The following is a 14775-nucleotide window of genomic DNA, read 5'->3' on the forward strand; positions in this document are numbered from 1 at the left end:
GAGCTTCACAGGGTGAGACTGACATAGTACTGCTAACAATACTAACCACAGTACTAACAATACTACTACTGTAGTACTAACAATACTACTAACAATACTACTACTGTAGTACTACAACTACTGTACTACCAACAGTACTACTAACAATACTACTACTGTAGTACTTAAATACTGCTACTCCAGGACCAACAATACACCAACAATACTGCTACTATAGTACTAACAATACTGCTACTGTAGCACTAACAATACTTCCAACAATACTACTACTGTAGTACTTAAATACTGCTATTGTAGGACCAACAATACTACCAACAATACTGCTACTGTACTACCAACAACGGTACTAACAATACTACTAACAATACTTCTATGACTGTAGTTACAATACTATGACTGTAGTGCTACTATATACCAACATATACTACTAACAATACTACTAACAGTGCTACTACTGTACTACCAACAATACTACTAACAATACTACTACTGTAGTACTTAAACACTGCTACTCTAGGACCAACAATACTGCCAACAATACTACTACTTCTAGTAACACTACTACTAACAGTACTTCTATCACTGTAGTTACAATACTATTACTTTAGTACTACTACTGTATACCAACAGTTTGAAGGTTTTTTTGATAAACTACTGATAATAATAATAATAATAATAATAATAATAATAATAATGATAATAATAATAATAATAATAATAATAATAATAATAATAATAATAATGATAATAATTGTTAATAAACCGTCAGGATGCTCAGAGGGAGGCCGTGGCTGCAGGTCAGAGGTCAGAGGTCGTCCTACCTGTACACCTGTTGACTGTGACATCACGCGGCTGACAGGAAGTGGTCATCATGGTGGGCGTGGTGGCGTGCGGCTCGGTGAGCTCCATCAAAGCTCTGTGGGAGACCAGGATCAGGAGGGTCCGCGAGGAGCAGCAGGAGGAGCAGGAGAACCGGAGGAAGATCAGGGGCGGAGCCAGCAGCAGGTCAGACCGGTTTAATGTGGTCCATGTCCCTGGTCCAGACTGAGTCCTGGTCCAGACTGAGATCTGGTCCATGTCCCTGGTCCAGACTGAGTCCTGGTCCAGACTGAGACCTGGTCCAGACTAAGACCTGGTCCATGTCCCTGGTCCAGACTGAGTCCTGGTTCAGACTGAGACCTGGTCCAGACTGAGACCTGGTCCATGTCCCTGGTCCACACTGAGACCTGGTCCAGACTGAGACCTGGTTCATGTCCCTGGTCCAGACTGAGTCCTAGTCCAGACTGAGTCCTGGTCCATGTCCCTGGTCCAGACTGAGTCCTGGTCCAGACTGAGTCCTGGTCCATGATCCTGGTCCAGACTGAGTCCTGGTCCAGACTGAGTCCTGGTCCATGTACCTGGTCCAGAATGAGTCCTGGTCCATGATCCTGGTCCAGACTGAGTCCTGGTCCAGACTGAGACCTGGTCCATGTCTCTAGTCCAGACTGAGACCTGGTCTATGTTCCTGGTCCAGACTGAGACCTGGTCCAGACTGAGACCTGGTCCATGTCTCTAGTCCAGACTGAGACCTGGTCTATGTTCCTGGTCCAGACTGAGACCTGGTCCAGACTGAGACCTGGTCCAGTTTGAGACCTGGTCCAGACTGAGACCTGGTCCAGTTTGAGACCTGGTCCATGTCCCTAGTCCAGACTGAGACCTGGTCTATGTTCCTGGTCCAGACTGAGACCTGGTCCATGTCCCTAGTCCAGACTGAGACCTGGTCTATGTTCCTGGTCCAGACTGAGACCTGGTCCATGTCCCTGGTCCAGACTTAGTCCTGGTCTATGTCCCTGGTCCAGACTGAGTCTTGGTCCATGTCCCTGGTCCAGACTTAGTCCTGGTCTATGTCCCTGGTCCAGACTGAGTCTTGGTCCATGTCCCTGGTCCAGACTGGGTCTTGGTCTGTCTGGTCCATGATGTTTAATCCCTGTCCCTGGTCCAGGCTCGGTGTGGGGGTCTGGGAGGACCGGGCGGTTCTTGCCCGGCTGAAGCAGAAGCTGCAGACAGAAGACGGACGACTCATCCTGCGGATCGAGCAGGAGGACTGGAAGGTAACGCCCCCCCATGGGAAGTGGACCGGACTGGTTTCTGGTGCCATGTGACTCTCTGATGGTCAGACCTTTATGTTCCACCAGACGCTGCCGGGCTGTCTGGTCCAGTTCAGTCAGGTCCAGGAGTGGCAGATTCACCGGACCGGACTGCAGAAGATCCCTCACTTCATCTCCAGCTTCCAGAACCTTTTAGTTCTGGATCTGTCCCGGAACGGGGTCACAGAGATCCCCAAACAGATCGGTCAGTACGAAAAATAAACACCTCAACACAGATCTGAGAGCTGTAGACCGGATTCAGGTCCCGTAGTAGAGTTCTGACTCCATGTGTCTTGGTTCTGGTCCCAGGGAAGCTGACCCGGCTCAGAGAGCTCCTGCTGAGCTACAACAGAATCCAGTTTGTTCCTGAAGAGCTGGGCTGCTGTGAGGGTCTGGAGCGGCTGGAGCTGGCCATGAACCGGGACCTGAACCAGCTGCCAGACCAGGTACACACTGCAATCTGGTTCCAAACCGGAACCAAGACCAGATTCCAGACTAGAACAAAGACGACCTGCAGACCCGGCATGAAAAACATGAATTTACCGTTTTTATCCCAAATGACACGGACCTCTGAGAACCCCATAGAGACATTTTGACTTTTTTTTAAGGGGGACAGAAAGTATTGAGGGGGAGACAGCAGGTCAACAGTAGATGTCACATAGAAGAGATGTTCAAAATCTGGAAGCTGGAACTTGAAGATTAATTTGAGATGCAGCTCAGCACTGAGAGTCAAGATATTACAATCATAACTCTGAAGAAACAATGAGTTAATTTATCAATTAAAATGATTACATTGTATTAAGGTTTAGAACATTATGATATGAGTATGAACATCGCAGTTTTAGGTTGATACCATTTGTTACACACATTTGGTGCAGAATTAGTCATTTTTTAAATTCAAGAATGGATAAAAATAGTCAGAAAAACCCTCCAGAATATAACATCAATACACCAAGACCTTGAGGAACACCAGAGAAATGAAAAAATGTTTGAAATTCAGTAGATTTATGTATTTTGTGTGATTGTATGTCAAGCTCTTAGTTATTGCTTTTTGCAACTACAGGATCTAAAATGAGAACAACTCCTTATTGAGCTTAATACATCTTTTATTATGCACTTTTTAACTGTGGTTTTAGTTCATTTTCAGATATCTAGTTTTAGTTTGGTTTGTTGTGATTTGTTTCCAAAAAATATTTAGTAGATTTGTGTATTTTTCAGTGATTGTATGGCAACACTTGTGTTGTGTTGCCTGCTTATTGTGAATCTAGTGTGTCAGCCATCCATCCTCTGAATGCTCCAGGTCTCTAGTCTGAATGCTCCAGGTCTCTAGTCTGAATGCTCCAGGTCTCTAGTCTGAATGCTCCAGGTCTCTAGTCTGAATGCTCCAGGTCTCTAGTCTGAATGCTCCAGGTCTCTAGTCTGAATGCTCCAGGTCTCTAGTCTGAATGCTCCAGGTCTCTAGTCTGAATGCTCCAGGTCTCTAGTCTGAATGCTCCAGGTCTCTAGTCTGAATGCTCCAGGTCTCTAGTTGGTGGTTGTAAAGTTTCATGAGGCTGTGATTCTCCTAGAGGTCACAGCAGCTCATTTTATACACTGAGCTCAAGTTTCACTCACTAATATCATCAACATGAAGAACATTGGGCTCATTGAATCCACAAGAGTCTCAGCTTTACACTCAGACCCGATTTATGCAGCTCACAGACTGTTTAGGGACCCCAGGATGCACAAAGATTCACATACAAGAGGACATGATAACACATTAGTAGTTCATGAGAAACACTGCAGGATTTCTGCCCTAACTGCGTGACATTTGCATAAAGTGGGCATGTCTGTAAAGACATCTTGAGGTCAGAGGTCAGGCTAAAAATGATTAAAATGCAGCCTAACTTTGGAGCATTACGTCAACTCCTTCCAACAAGATATCATGACATGTTTGGTACCAATAGATTCATTAGATTACAGGTTCTCAATGCTGGTCGGCTTTCACGACCATCACAGGAATTGCTTGTGCGGGGTGAAAGAGTTTTAACTTGTCTTTTAACTTACATGGATATCCTGTAATTCTGGTTATATGCATTCTGTACATTTTTTGTTTTTGTGGCCTGGAAATCAGCAGAATCTGCCAAATTCATGTTTTATTTGCTCTGGCAGTCGTGTCTGGTCACTCACCCATCGAGCCAATCAGAACTGTTTCTCTCATATGAGGCAGTTTAATAGGATGACTGACGTCCAGCAGAACTCAACTCAAATCAAAAACTCCACAAAATGAATCGTTGCTGTGCGAAAAACGTGCTTTGAGTTTGGTTTGGTACCAATAAATTCATTAGATCACAGTCTCAGCTTTCCAGTCAGACCCGATTTATGCAGCTCACAGACTGTTTAGGGAGCCCAGGATGCACCTCTGACCTCTGACCCTCAGCTCAGGACCCTGACCAGGCTGCAGCACCTCGATCTGTCCATGAACGACTTCTCCTGCGTGCCGGACTGCGTGGTCGCGCTGCCGGCGCTCGAGTGGCTCGACATGGGAGGGAACCAGCTGCAGCACCTGCCTGAGGACATACACAGGTGGGTGACGGCATCATCAGAGCCCCGCCCCCTTCTTCTGCCGTCAGCCAATGAATGAACAGTGAGGTGCGTCTGTCCTCAGGATGGAGATGCTGCACACGCTGTGGCTGCAGAGGAACCAGCTGGAGAAACTCCCAGACAACATCAGCAGGATGCAGCGACTGGACACGCTGGTCCTCAGCAGCAACCGGCTCAGGGACATCCCGCCTCTGATGGACGACATGTCCAACCTCAGGCCAGTCCCTCTGCCCTCCTATACACAATCAATAACAAAACATATTCATACAGCTGCATCTCAATACATTAGAATATGATGGAAAAGTAAATTTCCAGTAGTTCAAGTCAAACAGCCCCAACCAAGTATTGAGTCATAAGATGGAGATACTTTTCAGAGGTCAACATTTACATATTAAACAGACTTTTTAAAATTGGTCTTTTGTAATATTAACATTTTTTTGAGGCACTGAATTTTAGGGCATACTTAAATGTAAGTCATAATCATTATAATTAGAAGAAATTAAATAAATTGAGACATGAAATGTTTCATTCCTATATAATGTGTTATTTCCACTTTTTGAATTCAATTTCTGACATAAATAAACTTTTCTATGATATTCTAATTCATTGAGATGCACCTGTATTTACATCTTAATATTTTAGACGTGTAAAGATTAGTTATTTTCCTGAAATATACTGTATTATTTTACAGGGTTATTCTTGTTTTTTCTACATTAAGTGCAGATGGCATAAAAAAATAATAATAGTTGATAAAAATAATACTTTTATAACCAAAATAAAATTAAAATAAAATGGAAGTTGAAATCTGTAACTTATTATAATAGGACATTATAGATTTTACAGTTTTATTCAATTACCTAATGGCCTTCAATGTTATATACAGTGTAAAAATAAAAAAAATACACATCATATTGCTGAATGTAAAATGTAATATTTTACAGTAGATTTAATGTAAATATTTTTAAACGAAATTGTAAAAAAAAAAATGGTAAAAGGCTAATATAAAAAAGTAAAAAAAAGTTTATAAAATAAATAATTAATAAATAGAAAAGTAAATTAAAAAATAGAATAAAAACGTTTGAGTAATTATACAGATACATATTTTTTTAAAGACAGGTATTCACTGGTTATTATCTGTTTTTCTTTAAGAAATTATCTGTAAAATAATTGATCATTATTGTTGTTTTTGACCGCGTGTCGTCTCTCAGACTGAACACCTGTTTGTGTTTCTGTTGAAGCAGGTTTGTGAATTTCCGGGACAACCCTCTGACTCTGGACGTGACGCTGCCGGACATAAAGCAAAAGACTGAGGACACTGAAGAAAAAGATGATGAAGAAGATGAGGAAGACGACAGAGAGATGTTTGGAAAAGAGTTCATGCACATTTACATCCAGGAGGCCAGGAAGCGAGCGTACGCCGTGCTCAACATGCACCGAGTCAACCGTTAGTACCCACTCATCCAGAGCTCCTTAACAACACGCTGACTGATTAACTGTTTCAATCTGTGGTCACACCAAATATGAAGCCAGCTCTCGCTTCATGTCAAGTTTGACTGCGGTATATTTTGTGTTTATCCGCGTTAATACTGTGAGACGTGACACTGTAGATACCAACAACTTTTCTCTATGTCATCCTCCGTTAGTGAAATAATCCTCCTGCTGCTCTGGAAGTCCAGATATGTCAACATGTCTGGATTAATAATATGATCTGGATGAATTTCATCACCTTCTGCAGGAGCTGTGTCTGGATGCCTGCTGCTACAGCACTAATGCATCATTAAGAAGCCAAAATAAAGTGATTTATCTGTAATTTAATGTGAATCAATGGATCAGAAATAACTACAACATGATGCTAATGTGGAAAAAGTCTAACTTCATGCGTTATCAGGTCCATCTGCAAGAACGCAAGAAAACTACTGCTAAAATGACTGTTTTCTGAATGGAACCTGGTTCTCAATGCTGATTGGCTTTCATGACCATCACAGGAATTGCTTGTGCGGGGTGAAAAAGTTTAACTTGTCTTTTAGTTTCCATTCATTTCCTGTGATTCCTGTTGTATGATTTTTGTAATTTTTTTTGTGTTTGTGGCCTGGAAATCAGTAGGATCTGCCAAACTCGTGTTTTATTTGCTCTGGCAGTCGTGTCTGGTCACTCACCCGTTGAGCCAATCAGAACCGTTTCTCTCATATGAGGCAGTTTAATAGGATGACTGATGTCCAGCAGAACTCAGGAAACTCAAATCAAAAACTCGACCAATATGAATCTTTGCCGTGCGAAAAATGTGTGAACAATGCGCGAAAAAGTGCTTTGAGTTTGGTGTGAACAGACTGTAACAGCAGCTCTCTCTCTGTGTGACTCCATTATTAACATCATTTCACTTTAACACAAAAAACCCCAAAGAACTAAAACTGGTTTATTGATGTTTTCGTTCTCGCTCCTATTCTTTGTGAACATCAAGGCAACTTTAAATCTATTTTTATAGCAGATAAAGTCAGATTTTAGTCGTAGCAGTTAGTGAAGTAAGTAAACTGACAGTTAATATCTCTTATTGATGTTTGTGAAAAACTGTGAAAGTGTAAAATGTGTATTATTTACAATAATTTTGTTGTCAAGTTTCAAGGTTCTGAAATCCTTCAGAGGGTCTGTAAGAGGTGGGCGTGGTCACCGTGACATCAGCGGCTGGTGTGACCATATTTGGAGGAAATTATCACCTAACGTAAACAAGATGCATCTATAATTATAAATGATCAGTTAAGTGAGGTGAGAAATCAACTTCTATACAATCAGACTTCTCTCTGCAGCCGGTGGAGTCGCCCCCTGCTGGACGTCAGGCAGACTGCAGGTTAAAGACATTTCACCGTGTTGGTGTTTGGTTCTTTTATTGTGAAAGTCAGATTATAAACTTAATGGAAAGAGATCCTACATTTCCCACAATGCACCTGGGTAATGTTTCAATTAAAGCCTCCCATTCCAATAACATGTAGCATTATTATTATTATTATTATTATTAATAATAATAATAATAATAATAATAATAATAATAATAATAATAATAATAATAATGATAATAATAATAACAAAAATAATAATATTTCCTGCAATTTTATCTCCCGGTTGATTTTTTACTAAAAATATTTTATTATCCAATTAAATTAAACAAATGCATTTACTGAAGCTAATAATAATAATAATTATTCCTATAAGTTTGTCTCCTGGTTGATTTTTTTAACCAAAAATGTAACTAAATAATATTTAATTATCAAATTACATTAAACAAATGCATTTACTGAAGCTGATAATAATAATAATAATGATCATCATCATCATCCTCATCATAATATTAACATTAATTCATTTAAAATTTCATTTAATTAATAAAGTTTGTCTCCTGGTTGTTTTTTTTTCAATTAAATGTAACTAAAAACTATTTTTAATATCAAATTAAATGAAACAAATGTATTTTTACTGAAGCTGATATTAATTATAATGATAATCTGACGTGTTTCTGTTTCAGAGCCGGGCGACGACTCATCAGACTAAAATATTCTGTCACGCCACGTTTCTTCTTCTGGGCTTTTTCTCCCCAGAGTTCGGCTGCAGGTTTTAAAACCACAGAAGATAAAAATCCACATCAAAGACTCTTTAAAATATTGATATATATATTTTTCTGTTTGTGGAGGCTGAAATCTGTTTTATAAAAAATTCCCTGTTTTTTTTTTTTCAAATGTTCTGTCATTTAAATCAAGCAGCCAATCAGCAGACAGACTGAACACAAATGAATTTAATAGAAAATGTACAAAACAATGGAACAAATATTCATTTTAACTCCAAATAAAAACTCTTTTGTAGAAACTGGTGTCTCTGTGTGATTCCTGATGGTCCTTCAGGACGGAGACGAGGGGACGGCGGTCAGTAAGACGTTCTCCAGAGTCACCTGACTGTTGACGTAGCGAGTCAGTTTGGCGTCGAATCCTTTCGTCTTCAGGAAGTGAAGTCTGCCGCCGTCGATCAGACGTTTACAGAGACGACCGACCTGCTCGCGCTCCTCCGCCGACAGAAACCTGCAGAAGAAGAAGAAAAACTGTCAGAAACCTTAAAAGAGTTTAAATTCTGCACTGAAGAGGTCAGAGGTCAAACATTTACCCGCTCACAGCGTCCGCCTCCTCCGCCGGTTCATGCTCTTCGTCATCTCCTCTCTGATTGGTCGGATCCGGAGGCTGGCCGTCCTGATTGGTCGGTCTGAGTCCACATGTGGCCCAGCTGGACATCCGGCAGAACGCTGAGAACTCTGCAGCCCCGAGGCCTCGCTGCAGGAAGAACTGCTGCCCCACGTAGTGACGCCACTCACAGCGATGGTGGCAGCACAGCGCCACCGCCAGGCCCTGCATCGGACCAGGACCAGGACCAGGACCAGGACCAGGACCAGGACCAGGACCGGGGTCAACACCAGGACCAGGACCAGGGTCTGGCAGTCCTGCTGAATCCGCAGATCCAGATTCATCAGCTGGTTCTGAGGTTTTGAAGCGTTTCGGGGGCGGTTCTGTCCCCTCTCTGGGTCCTGGTGTCCCCAACAAACAGCGCAGAGCCAGATCTGAGAGCAGACAAACAGAAGACCAGCTGAGTCCACATCCTTAAAAACTGCTGCGTTCGACTTCTCAGAGTTCAGGACTCACCTGTCCCCGCTCCACACAGGTGTTTACCGACTCCGACCAGCGGGAGCCTCTTCTGTGTGAGCAGCTGGACTTTACCTGGAAACATCAGTTACAAGATTCAAACCAGAACCGAACAGACCTGAACCACCAGAGACTCCAGATGTTTTTTTCTTACTTAAATCCAGATGTTGAATGTCGACCTGCAGCCTCTCAAACTGAACTCCAACGTCCTGATGTTTCCCGTCAACCTGAACCAGGAGAGACCAGAAGAGAAGAGGTCAGACCTGATTTACTTTATAAAACATGAATGTTTAGTTCTAACAGGTTCAATGATTTGGGGTTGAAGCTATTGAAGCAGTTTTTGGAGCTGGATGTTGGCGCCCTCTGCTGGTTTGATCATGTAACTGCTGATGAAGGAGTCTGAAGGTTTTCCTGCCTTGAACCGGGTGCTGCAGCGCTCCACCAGCAGCAGCTGCAGGTCCTCTCCGGTCTTTAGGTGGTCTCCGGTCTTCAGGTCCTCTCCGGTCTTTAGGGCTTCGTGGATCCAGTGAGACAGTTTCCCTCGACCTGCCCCGAACTCCACGAAGCACCGCCCCCTTCCCAGCAGCCCCAGCGCCTCCAGGTGACCTAAGATAGAGGACTGGACACACCTGACAGGTGAGAGACAGAAAAACAACACAGAAGACCCCACCTCCTCAGGGGGCTCAGAGTCCTGAACCTGTTTCTGAAGAATCAGAATCAGTGGTTCTACCATACAGGTTATGAATTCAATCATTCCATCTTATTTTATATGAATTACTGTTTTATCGTCATTTTTTATGTCCTTAAAGCACCTAAAAAGTTTATTATTATTATTATTCAGAGTGCAGCACGGGTGCACTGTTTAATCACCATACTTATTATTTCTTATTCATCTTCTAAAAGATGTATGAAAACATGCAGGATGATCAGGTGGTGTTCTATGTCATTGAAAAAAATGGGAAATCAGCATGAAAAAACTCCGAAACACCTCATTTTGGGGTTGTGCCAATTTGCTATAATTTAACTTAGAAATATAATTAAAAGTTTAAACAGATCATTAGACTATATAATTTATTGGGCCAAATCAAAGTTTATAATGGGTGTGTATTGGACGGAATGTTCAGAGTTAGAGTGAATGACATCACAGCTAGAGTGGAGAGAGGCTGGAAAATATTCCGATTTTTTTCTGAAAAACCTGTGCTGGTTCCCACAACTTTCACTCTCCATAAATATTTTTTTAAGGGCAGATTGTAGAGAAATTCATGCTCTTCGCAGACATCCTACTCTGGAGTCAATCGGACGTACAGATTTTTCTCAGTGAGCCTGAATGTGACAGCAACTCTAGCCAACTGTCCCATAGAGACTAATGTTAACTGGGACCAGACATTTCTAGAAGAAAACAGAAAAACAAAGTTTTCTAACCTGCGATGTTGCTCACATTTTTTTTACGACAGGCATGAAACCTATACCAACTCGTTCACCAGAGACTTTTCTTTCAGATGATATTAAACTTTTGTCTCACGATTTGTGAAAATACATTAGTAGTAGTTTGAGAGGTGCGATCAGCCAGCAAAGTCAGGATGAGCCAGGCCTTCAAAATAAAAGCCCACAATGGTATCTGTGTGTTGGAATTGGACCTAGTTTTCTAGAAATAAGTACTTTAGTAGTTTAGCAGAAATAAAAGCCTGACAGGTAACTGTGTCTTAACAGGACATTCAGGACAAGGCTGTTTTTCAAAGTAAAAGCCCCACACAGTAATTATATCTTAATAGGAAGTTAAATAAGTGGCTGTATTGTAAAAATGTTTTAGGGAAGTGATGTGATCTCAGTTCAGGTGTGTTCAGGTTTTTTTTGTGTACCTGCTGCTTCAGGTGTTTGTGGGCGGAGTCTCCGTTCTTTGGGTTGGCGAGTTCCTCCTGGACGACAGGATGAGACAGAACCCGGTCCTCCACGTCTCCCTGCAGTCCTGAGGCGGCCGTCTTCAGTTTGTCCAGCAGAGACTGTAACTCTGTGCGGCTGCGCTCACACAGACTCACCTGACACACACACACACACACATATTATTATTATTATTATTATTATTAATAATATTATTAATAATAATAATAATAATATCATTGTGATTGTGTTGTCCTCACCTGTTGGAGCGTCTCGTCTCCGTCAGCTGCTCCAGCGTTTATGTTCTCCACATAATAAACCTGCAGGATTCACAATCACTGGTGAGAAACTTTCACACATTTTAGATTTTACTGACACATGGTCATATTTTGTGCAGGCAGTGCATTTTATCGATTATATTCTGTTTTAACGTTCTATTGTCTACTTCATCTTTTTCATTGTGCTTTTATTGTGTAATCAATTTATTATGTTTATCTTTTTGTGCAGCACTTTGGAAACCTTGAGTTTGCTAAAATCGTGTTATATAAATAAAGTGGATTGGATAATAACAATAATAATAATAATAAATATGTACATGCACTGCAGCATTTCTGACACTATTATTATTGTTATTACTAAATTTACAGGCTTTATCGTTTACATAACACAGACCGATATTATCAGTAATAAGCATTGTTTAACTATTAAACAGAAAAAATGTATCCACCATCAAATCTTTAAATAATATTTATAATTATAGTGCAGAAGTCAGTATTAATGCAGTCTGTGTGGTAAACAGCTGGAGGATCATTACAAGTGTGACAACAATAACAATTATAATAACAAGAATGATGCTGATGATTATAATATGACAACAGACACAAGGACACACTGACTTAATAATAATTATTATTATTTTTATGTGGATAATGTTGAAATGATTAATGTCTCACAGGTTTGGGTTTCTCTCTGGAGTTACACTTCTTCAGGTGTTTGTCCAGTTTGTCTTCACTCACAGTGCTGAAGGGACAGACAGGAAGTAACCGAACAGGAAGTCACCAGACAGGAAGTCATCGGACAGGAAGTCACCAGACAGGAAGTCACACTGATGCTTAGATTATTATCAGTAAATACATTCATTAACAGATCATAAACTAGTCATATTAGTCCGTTACATTAGTGAACACGTTTTAATTATTAAAGTATTTATCAACATATAAACATGTGGTCAGTGCCGAGCAAAAAGTAAAATACATATCTGTTCAAAAATGCATCAAAAAACTTTTTTTTCAGTAATGTGTCTGATTTGCTGGCTCACTGTTTGGGGTCCAGAGGACACACGATCCTCCTGCTGCTTCCTTCCTCCTGGAAACAGGAAACAGGAAGCTGTTAGTGACATCACAGCTCACCTGTCACCACCAGGAGTGAGCTGAACACATTCACTCATCTTCTTTAACCTCTTATCCTGCTCAGGTGGCGAGGGGGCGGAGCCTAGAGGCGGCGTCCACCCTGGACAGACTAACACGGAGCTGACACACAGAGACAGGCAACCAGTCACGCTCTCATTCACTCCTACGGGTCATAGAGTCACCAGTTAAACCTTTGGCTGCATGCAGAAGCATAGCTAGTTATCACCACACTGGAAGTGGAGATTTCTTGCAGAACCCATGAGACTAATCTAGCTGAATAGAGGGAACATGAGCCAGTTTACCACAAATGATAATGATAATAATCGTCCACTGGCCCCTTCAGGGGGCTATTGACCCATTATCTGGCATTTTTCTGTCTGTTATTGGTTGTTTTTCTGTCATTTAATTGCCCGTTATCTGTCTGTTATCGGCCTCTTTATCTGTCTGCTATTGGCCCATTATCTGCCGATTTTTTGTCTGTTATTGACCCGTTATCTGTCTATTATCAGGTGTTTTTCTGTCTGTTGCTGGACATTTTTCTGTCAGTTATTTGCCAGTTATCTGTCTGTTATTAGCCCTGTTATCTGTCTGTTATCGGCCCATTATCTGTCTGTTATCTGCCGTTTTTCTGTCTGTTATTGACCTGTTATCTGTCTGTAATCAAATATTTTTCTCTCTGTTATTGACCTGTTATCGGCCTGTTATCTCTGTGTTATCGGATATTTTTCTGTCTGTTATTGACCTGTCATTTGTCTGTTATCGGATGTTTTTCTTTCTGTTATTTGCCCGTTATCTGTCTGTTATCGGCCCCTTCATCTGTCTGTTATTGGCCCATTATCTGTCGTTTTTCTGTCAGTTATCGGCTGTTTTTCTGTCTGTTACCAGCCCAGTTATCTGTCTGTAAATGGCCTGTTATCTGTCTGTTATTGGCCTGTTAACTGTCTGTTATCGGCCCCTTCACCTGTCTGTTATTGGCCCATTATCTGCCATTTGTCTCTCAGTTACTGGCCGTTTTTCTGTCAGTTATTGACCCGTTATCTGTCTGTTATCAGACCCATTATCTGTTGTTTTTTCTGACTGTTATCGGCCCATTTATCGCTGCATTATTGATCTGTGTGTCCTGTTTGGTGGTCATATGACACAAAGGATGAGGTCACTTGACATTTGGGCGCCCTGAGGTGGCTGCACACATCACCATCACCACATCGACTCCACCATCACTATCCACTACGACTATTTTCGCTGTACTAACAACTATTCTGATTCTGACTATCACTACATGTTTTTGGTCTGAGGGAGGAAGCTGGACGACCCAGGTAGAACATGCAAACTCCACACAGAAGAGCTGGATTCAAACCTGTGACCTAACCACCACACCACCTTCCTCTGACACATCCAGTTCTTACACTTCCTGTAGTTCTTATAGTTTTTTCTCTTTTGCAGCGCCACCTGCTGCAAACCAACAGAACTGAGCTGTTTTTATCTCTACATGTTTTAGTTTAACTTCAGAGTTCAATGAGCTCCTGTTATTATCGTGCTGTCTGGGTCCCTGAACTCACCACGTGTCCCTGAACTCACCATGGTCGCGTGTTCTCCGCAGAACACTTTCCCTCTCGCCACGATCATTTTACAGAAACGTTTCTTTTTCTCCACGAAGAAGCCACATCTGCCGGGCAGGGGGGCCGCCATGTTGGTCGCTGCGTGATGCGTTCACTGTGCTCACCCAAGTGTAGGAGATACTGAGGAGACACGAGTCAAAGTTTTTGTGTGAATGAAAACAACATCTTGTATTGCAACTACAAAAAATAACTACTGATGAAAACAACAACAACAATAATAACAAAAAATTACATATTGTCAGAATTTAAGAAATATCTCTTTGGCTTTAACAAATGAATGCTGTTAAAGATTAGCTAACGATTATTAAGTTAAATTAACTTTAGGTGTCTCTATATAAATTATATATCATATAATAAATATAAATATATGTGTGAAGCTGCTGAATGTTTGAGTTTGCATCCTCAGTTATTATATATTTGCCTAAGATTATTATATCAGAATTCTCAAAACTTTGTGGAAAAATAAAATCTGCTGCTGTTTCTTAAC

General features: G+C 41.3%; 2 protein-coding genes across 2 annotated transcripts; one reads left to right on the forward strand and one right to left on the reverse strand.

Moving 5' to 3' along the window:
- Positions 1 to 871: 871 nt before the first annotated feature.
- Positions 872 to 7664, forward strand: lrrc39 (leucine rich repeat containing 39). The gene is made up of 8 exons (XM_059341639.1): positions 872 to 1005; positions 1982 to 2090; positions 2175 to 2331; positions 2436 to 2572; positions 4546 to 4691; positions 4774 to 4926; positions 5951 to 6153; positions 7323 to 7664. Exons 1-8 carry the CDS (start codon positions 872 to 874, stop codon positions 7334 to 7336), a joined length of 1053 nt encoding a protein of 350 aa, XP_059197622.1. The 3' UTR covers positions 7337 to 7664.
- Positions 7665 to 8475: 811 nt separating this feature from the next.
- trmt13 (tRNA methyltransferase 13 homolog) lies at positions 8476 to 14400 on the reverse strand. Its single transcript, XM_059341423.1, has 10 exons — positions 14248 to 14400; positions 12579 to 12625; positions 12214 to 12280; positions 11521 to 11580; positions 11242 to 11418; positions 9798 to 10001; positions 9537 to 9609; positions 9383 to 9457; positions 8853 to 9300; positions 8476 to 8770 (listed from the first exon to the last, which is right to left on the reverse strand). Exons 1-10 carry the CDS (start codon positions 14356 to 14358, stop codon positions 8593 to 8595), a joined length of 1440 nt encoding a protein of 479 aa, XP_059197406.1. The 5' UTR covers positions 14359 to 14400; the 3' UTR covers positions 8476 to 8592.
- Positions 14401 to 14775: the final 375 nt, after the last annotated feature.

The sequence above is a fragment of the Centropristis striata genome, chromosome 9, assembly GCF_030273125.1.
Source record: "Centropristis striata isolate RG_2023a ecotype Rhode Island chromosome 9, C.striata_1.0, whole genome shotgun sequence".
Taxonomy (NCBI): domain Eukaryota; kingdom Metazoa; phylum Chordata; class Actinopteri; order Perciformes; family Serranidae; genus Centropristis; species Centropristis striata.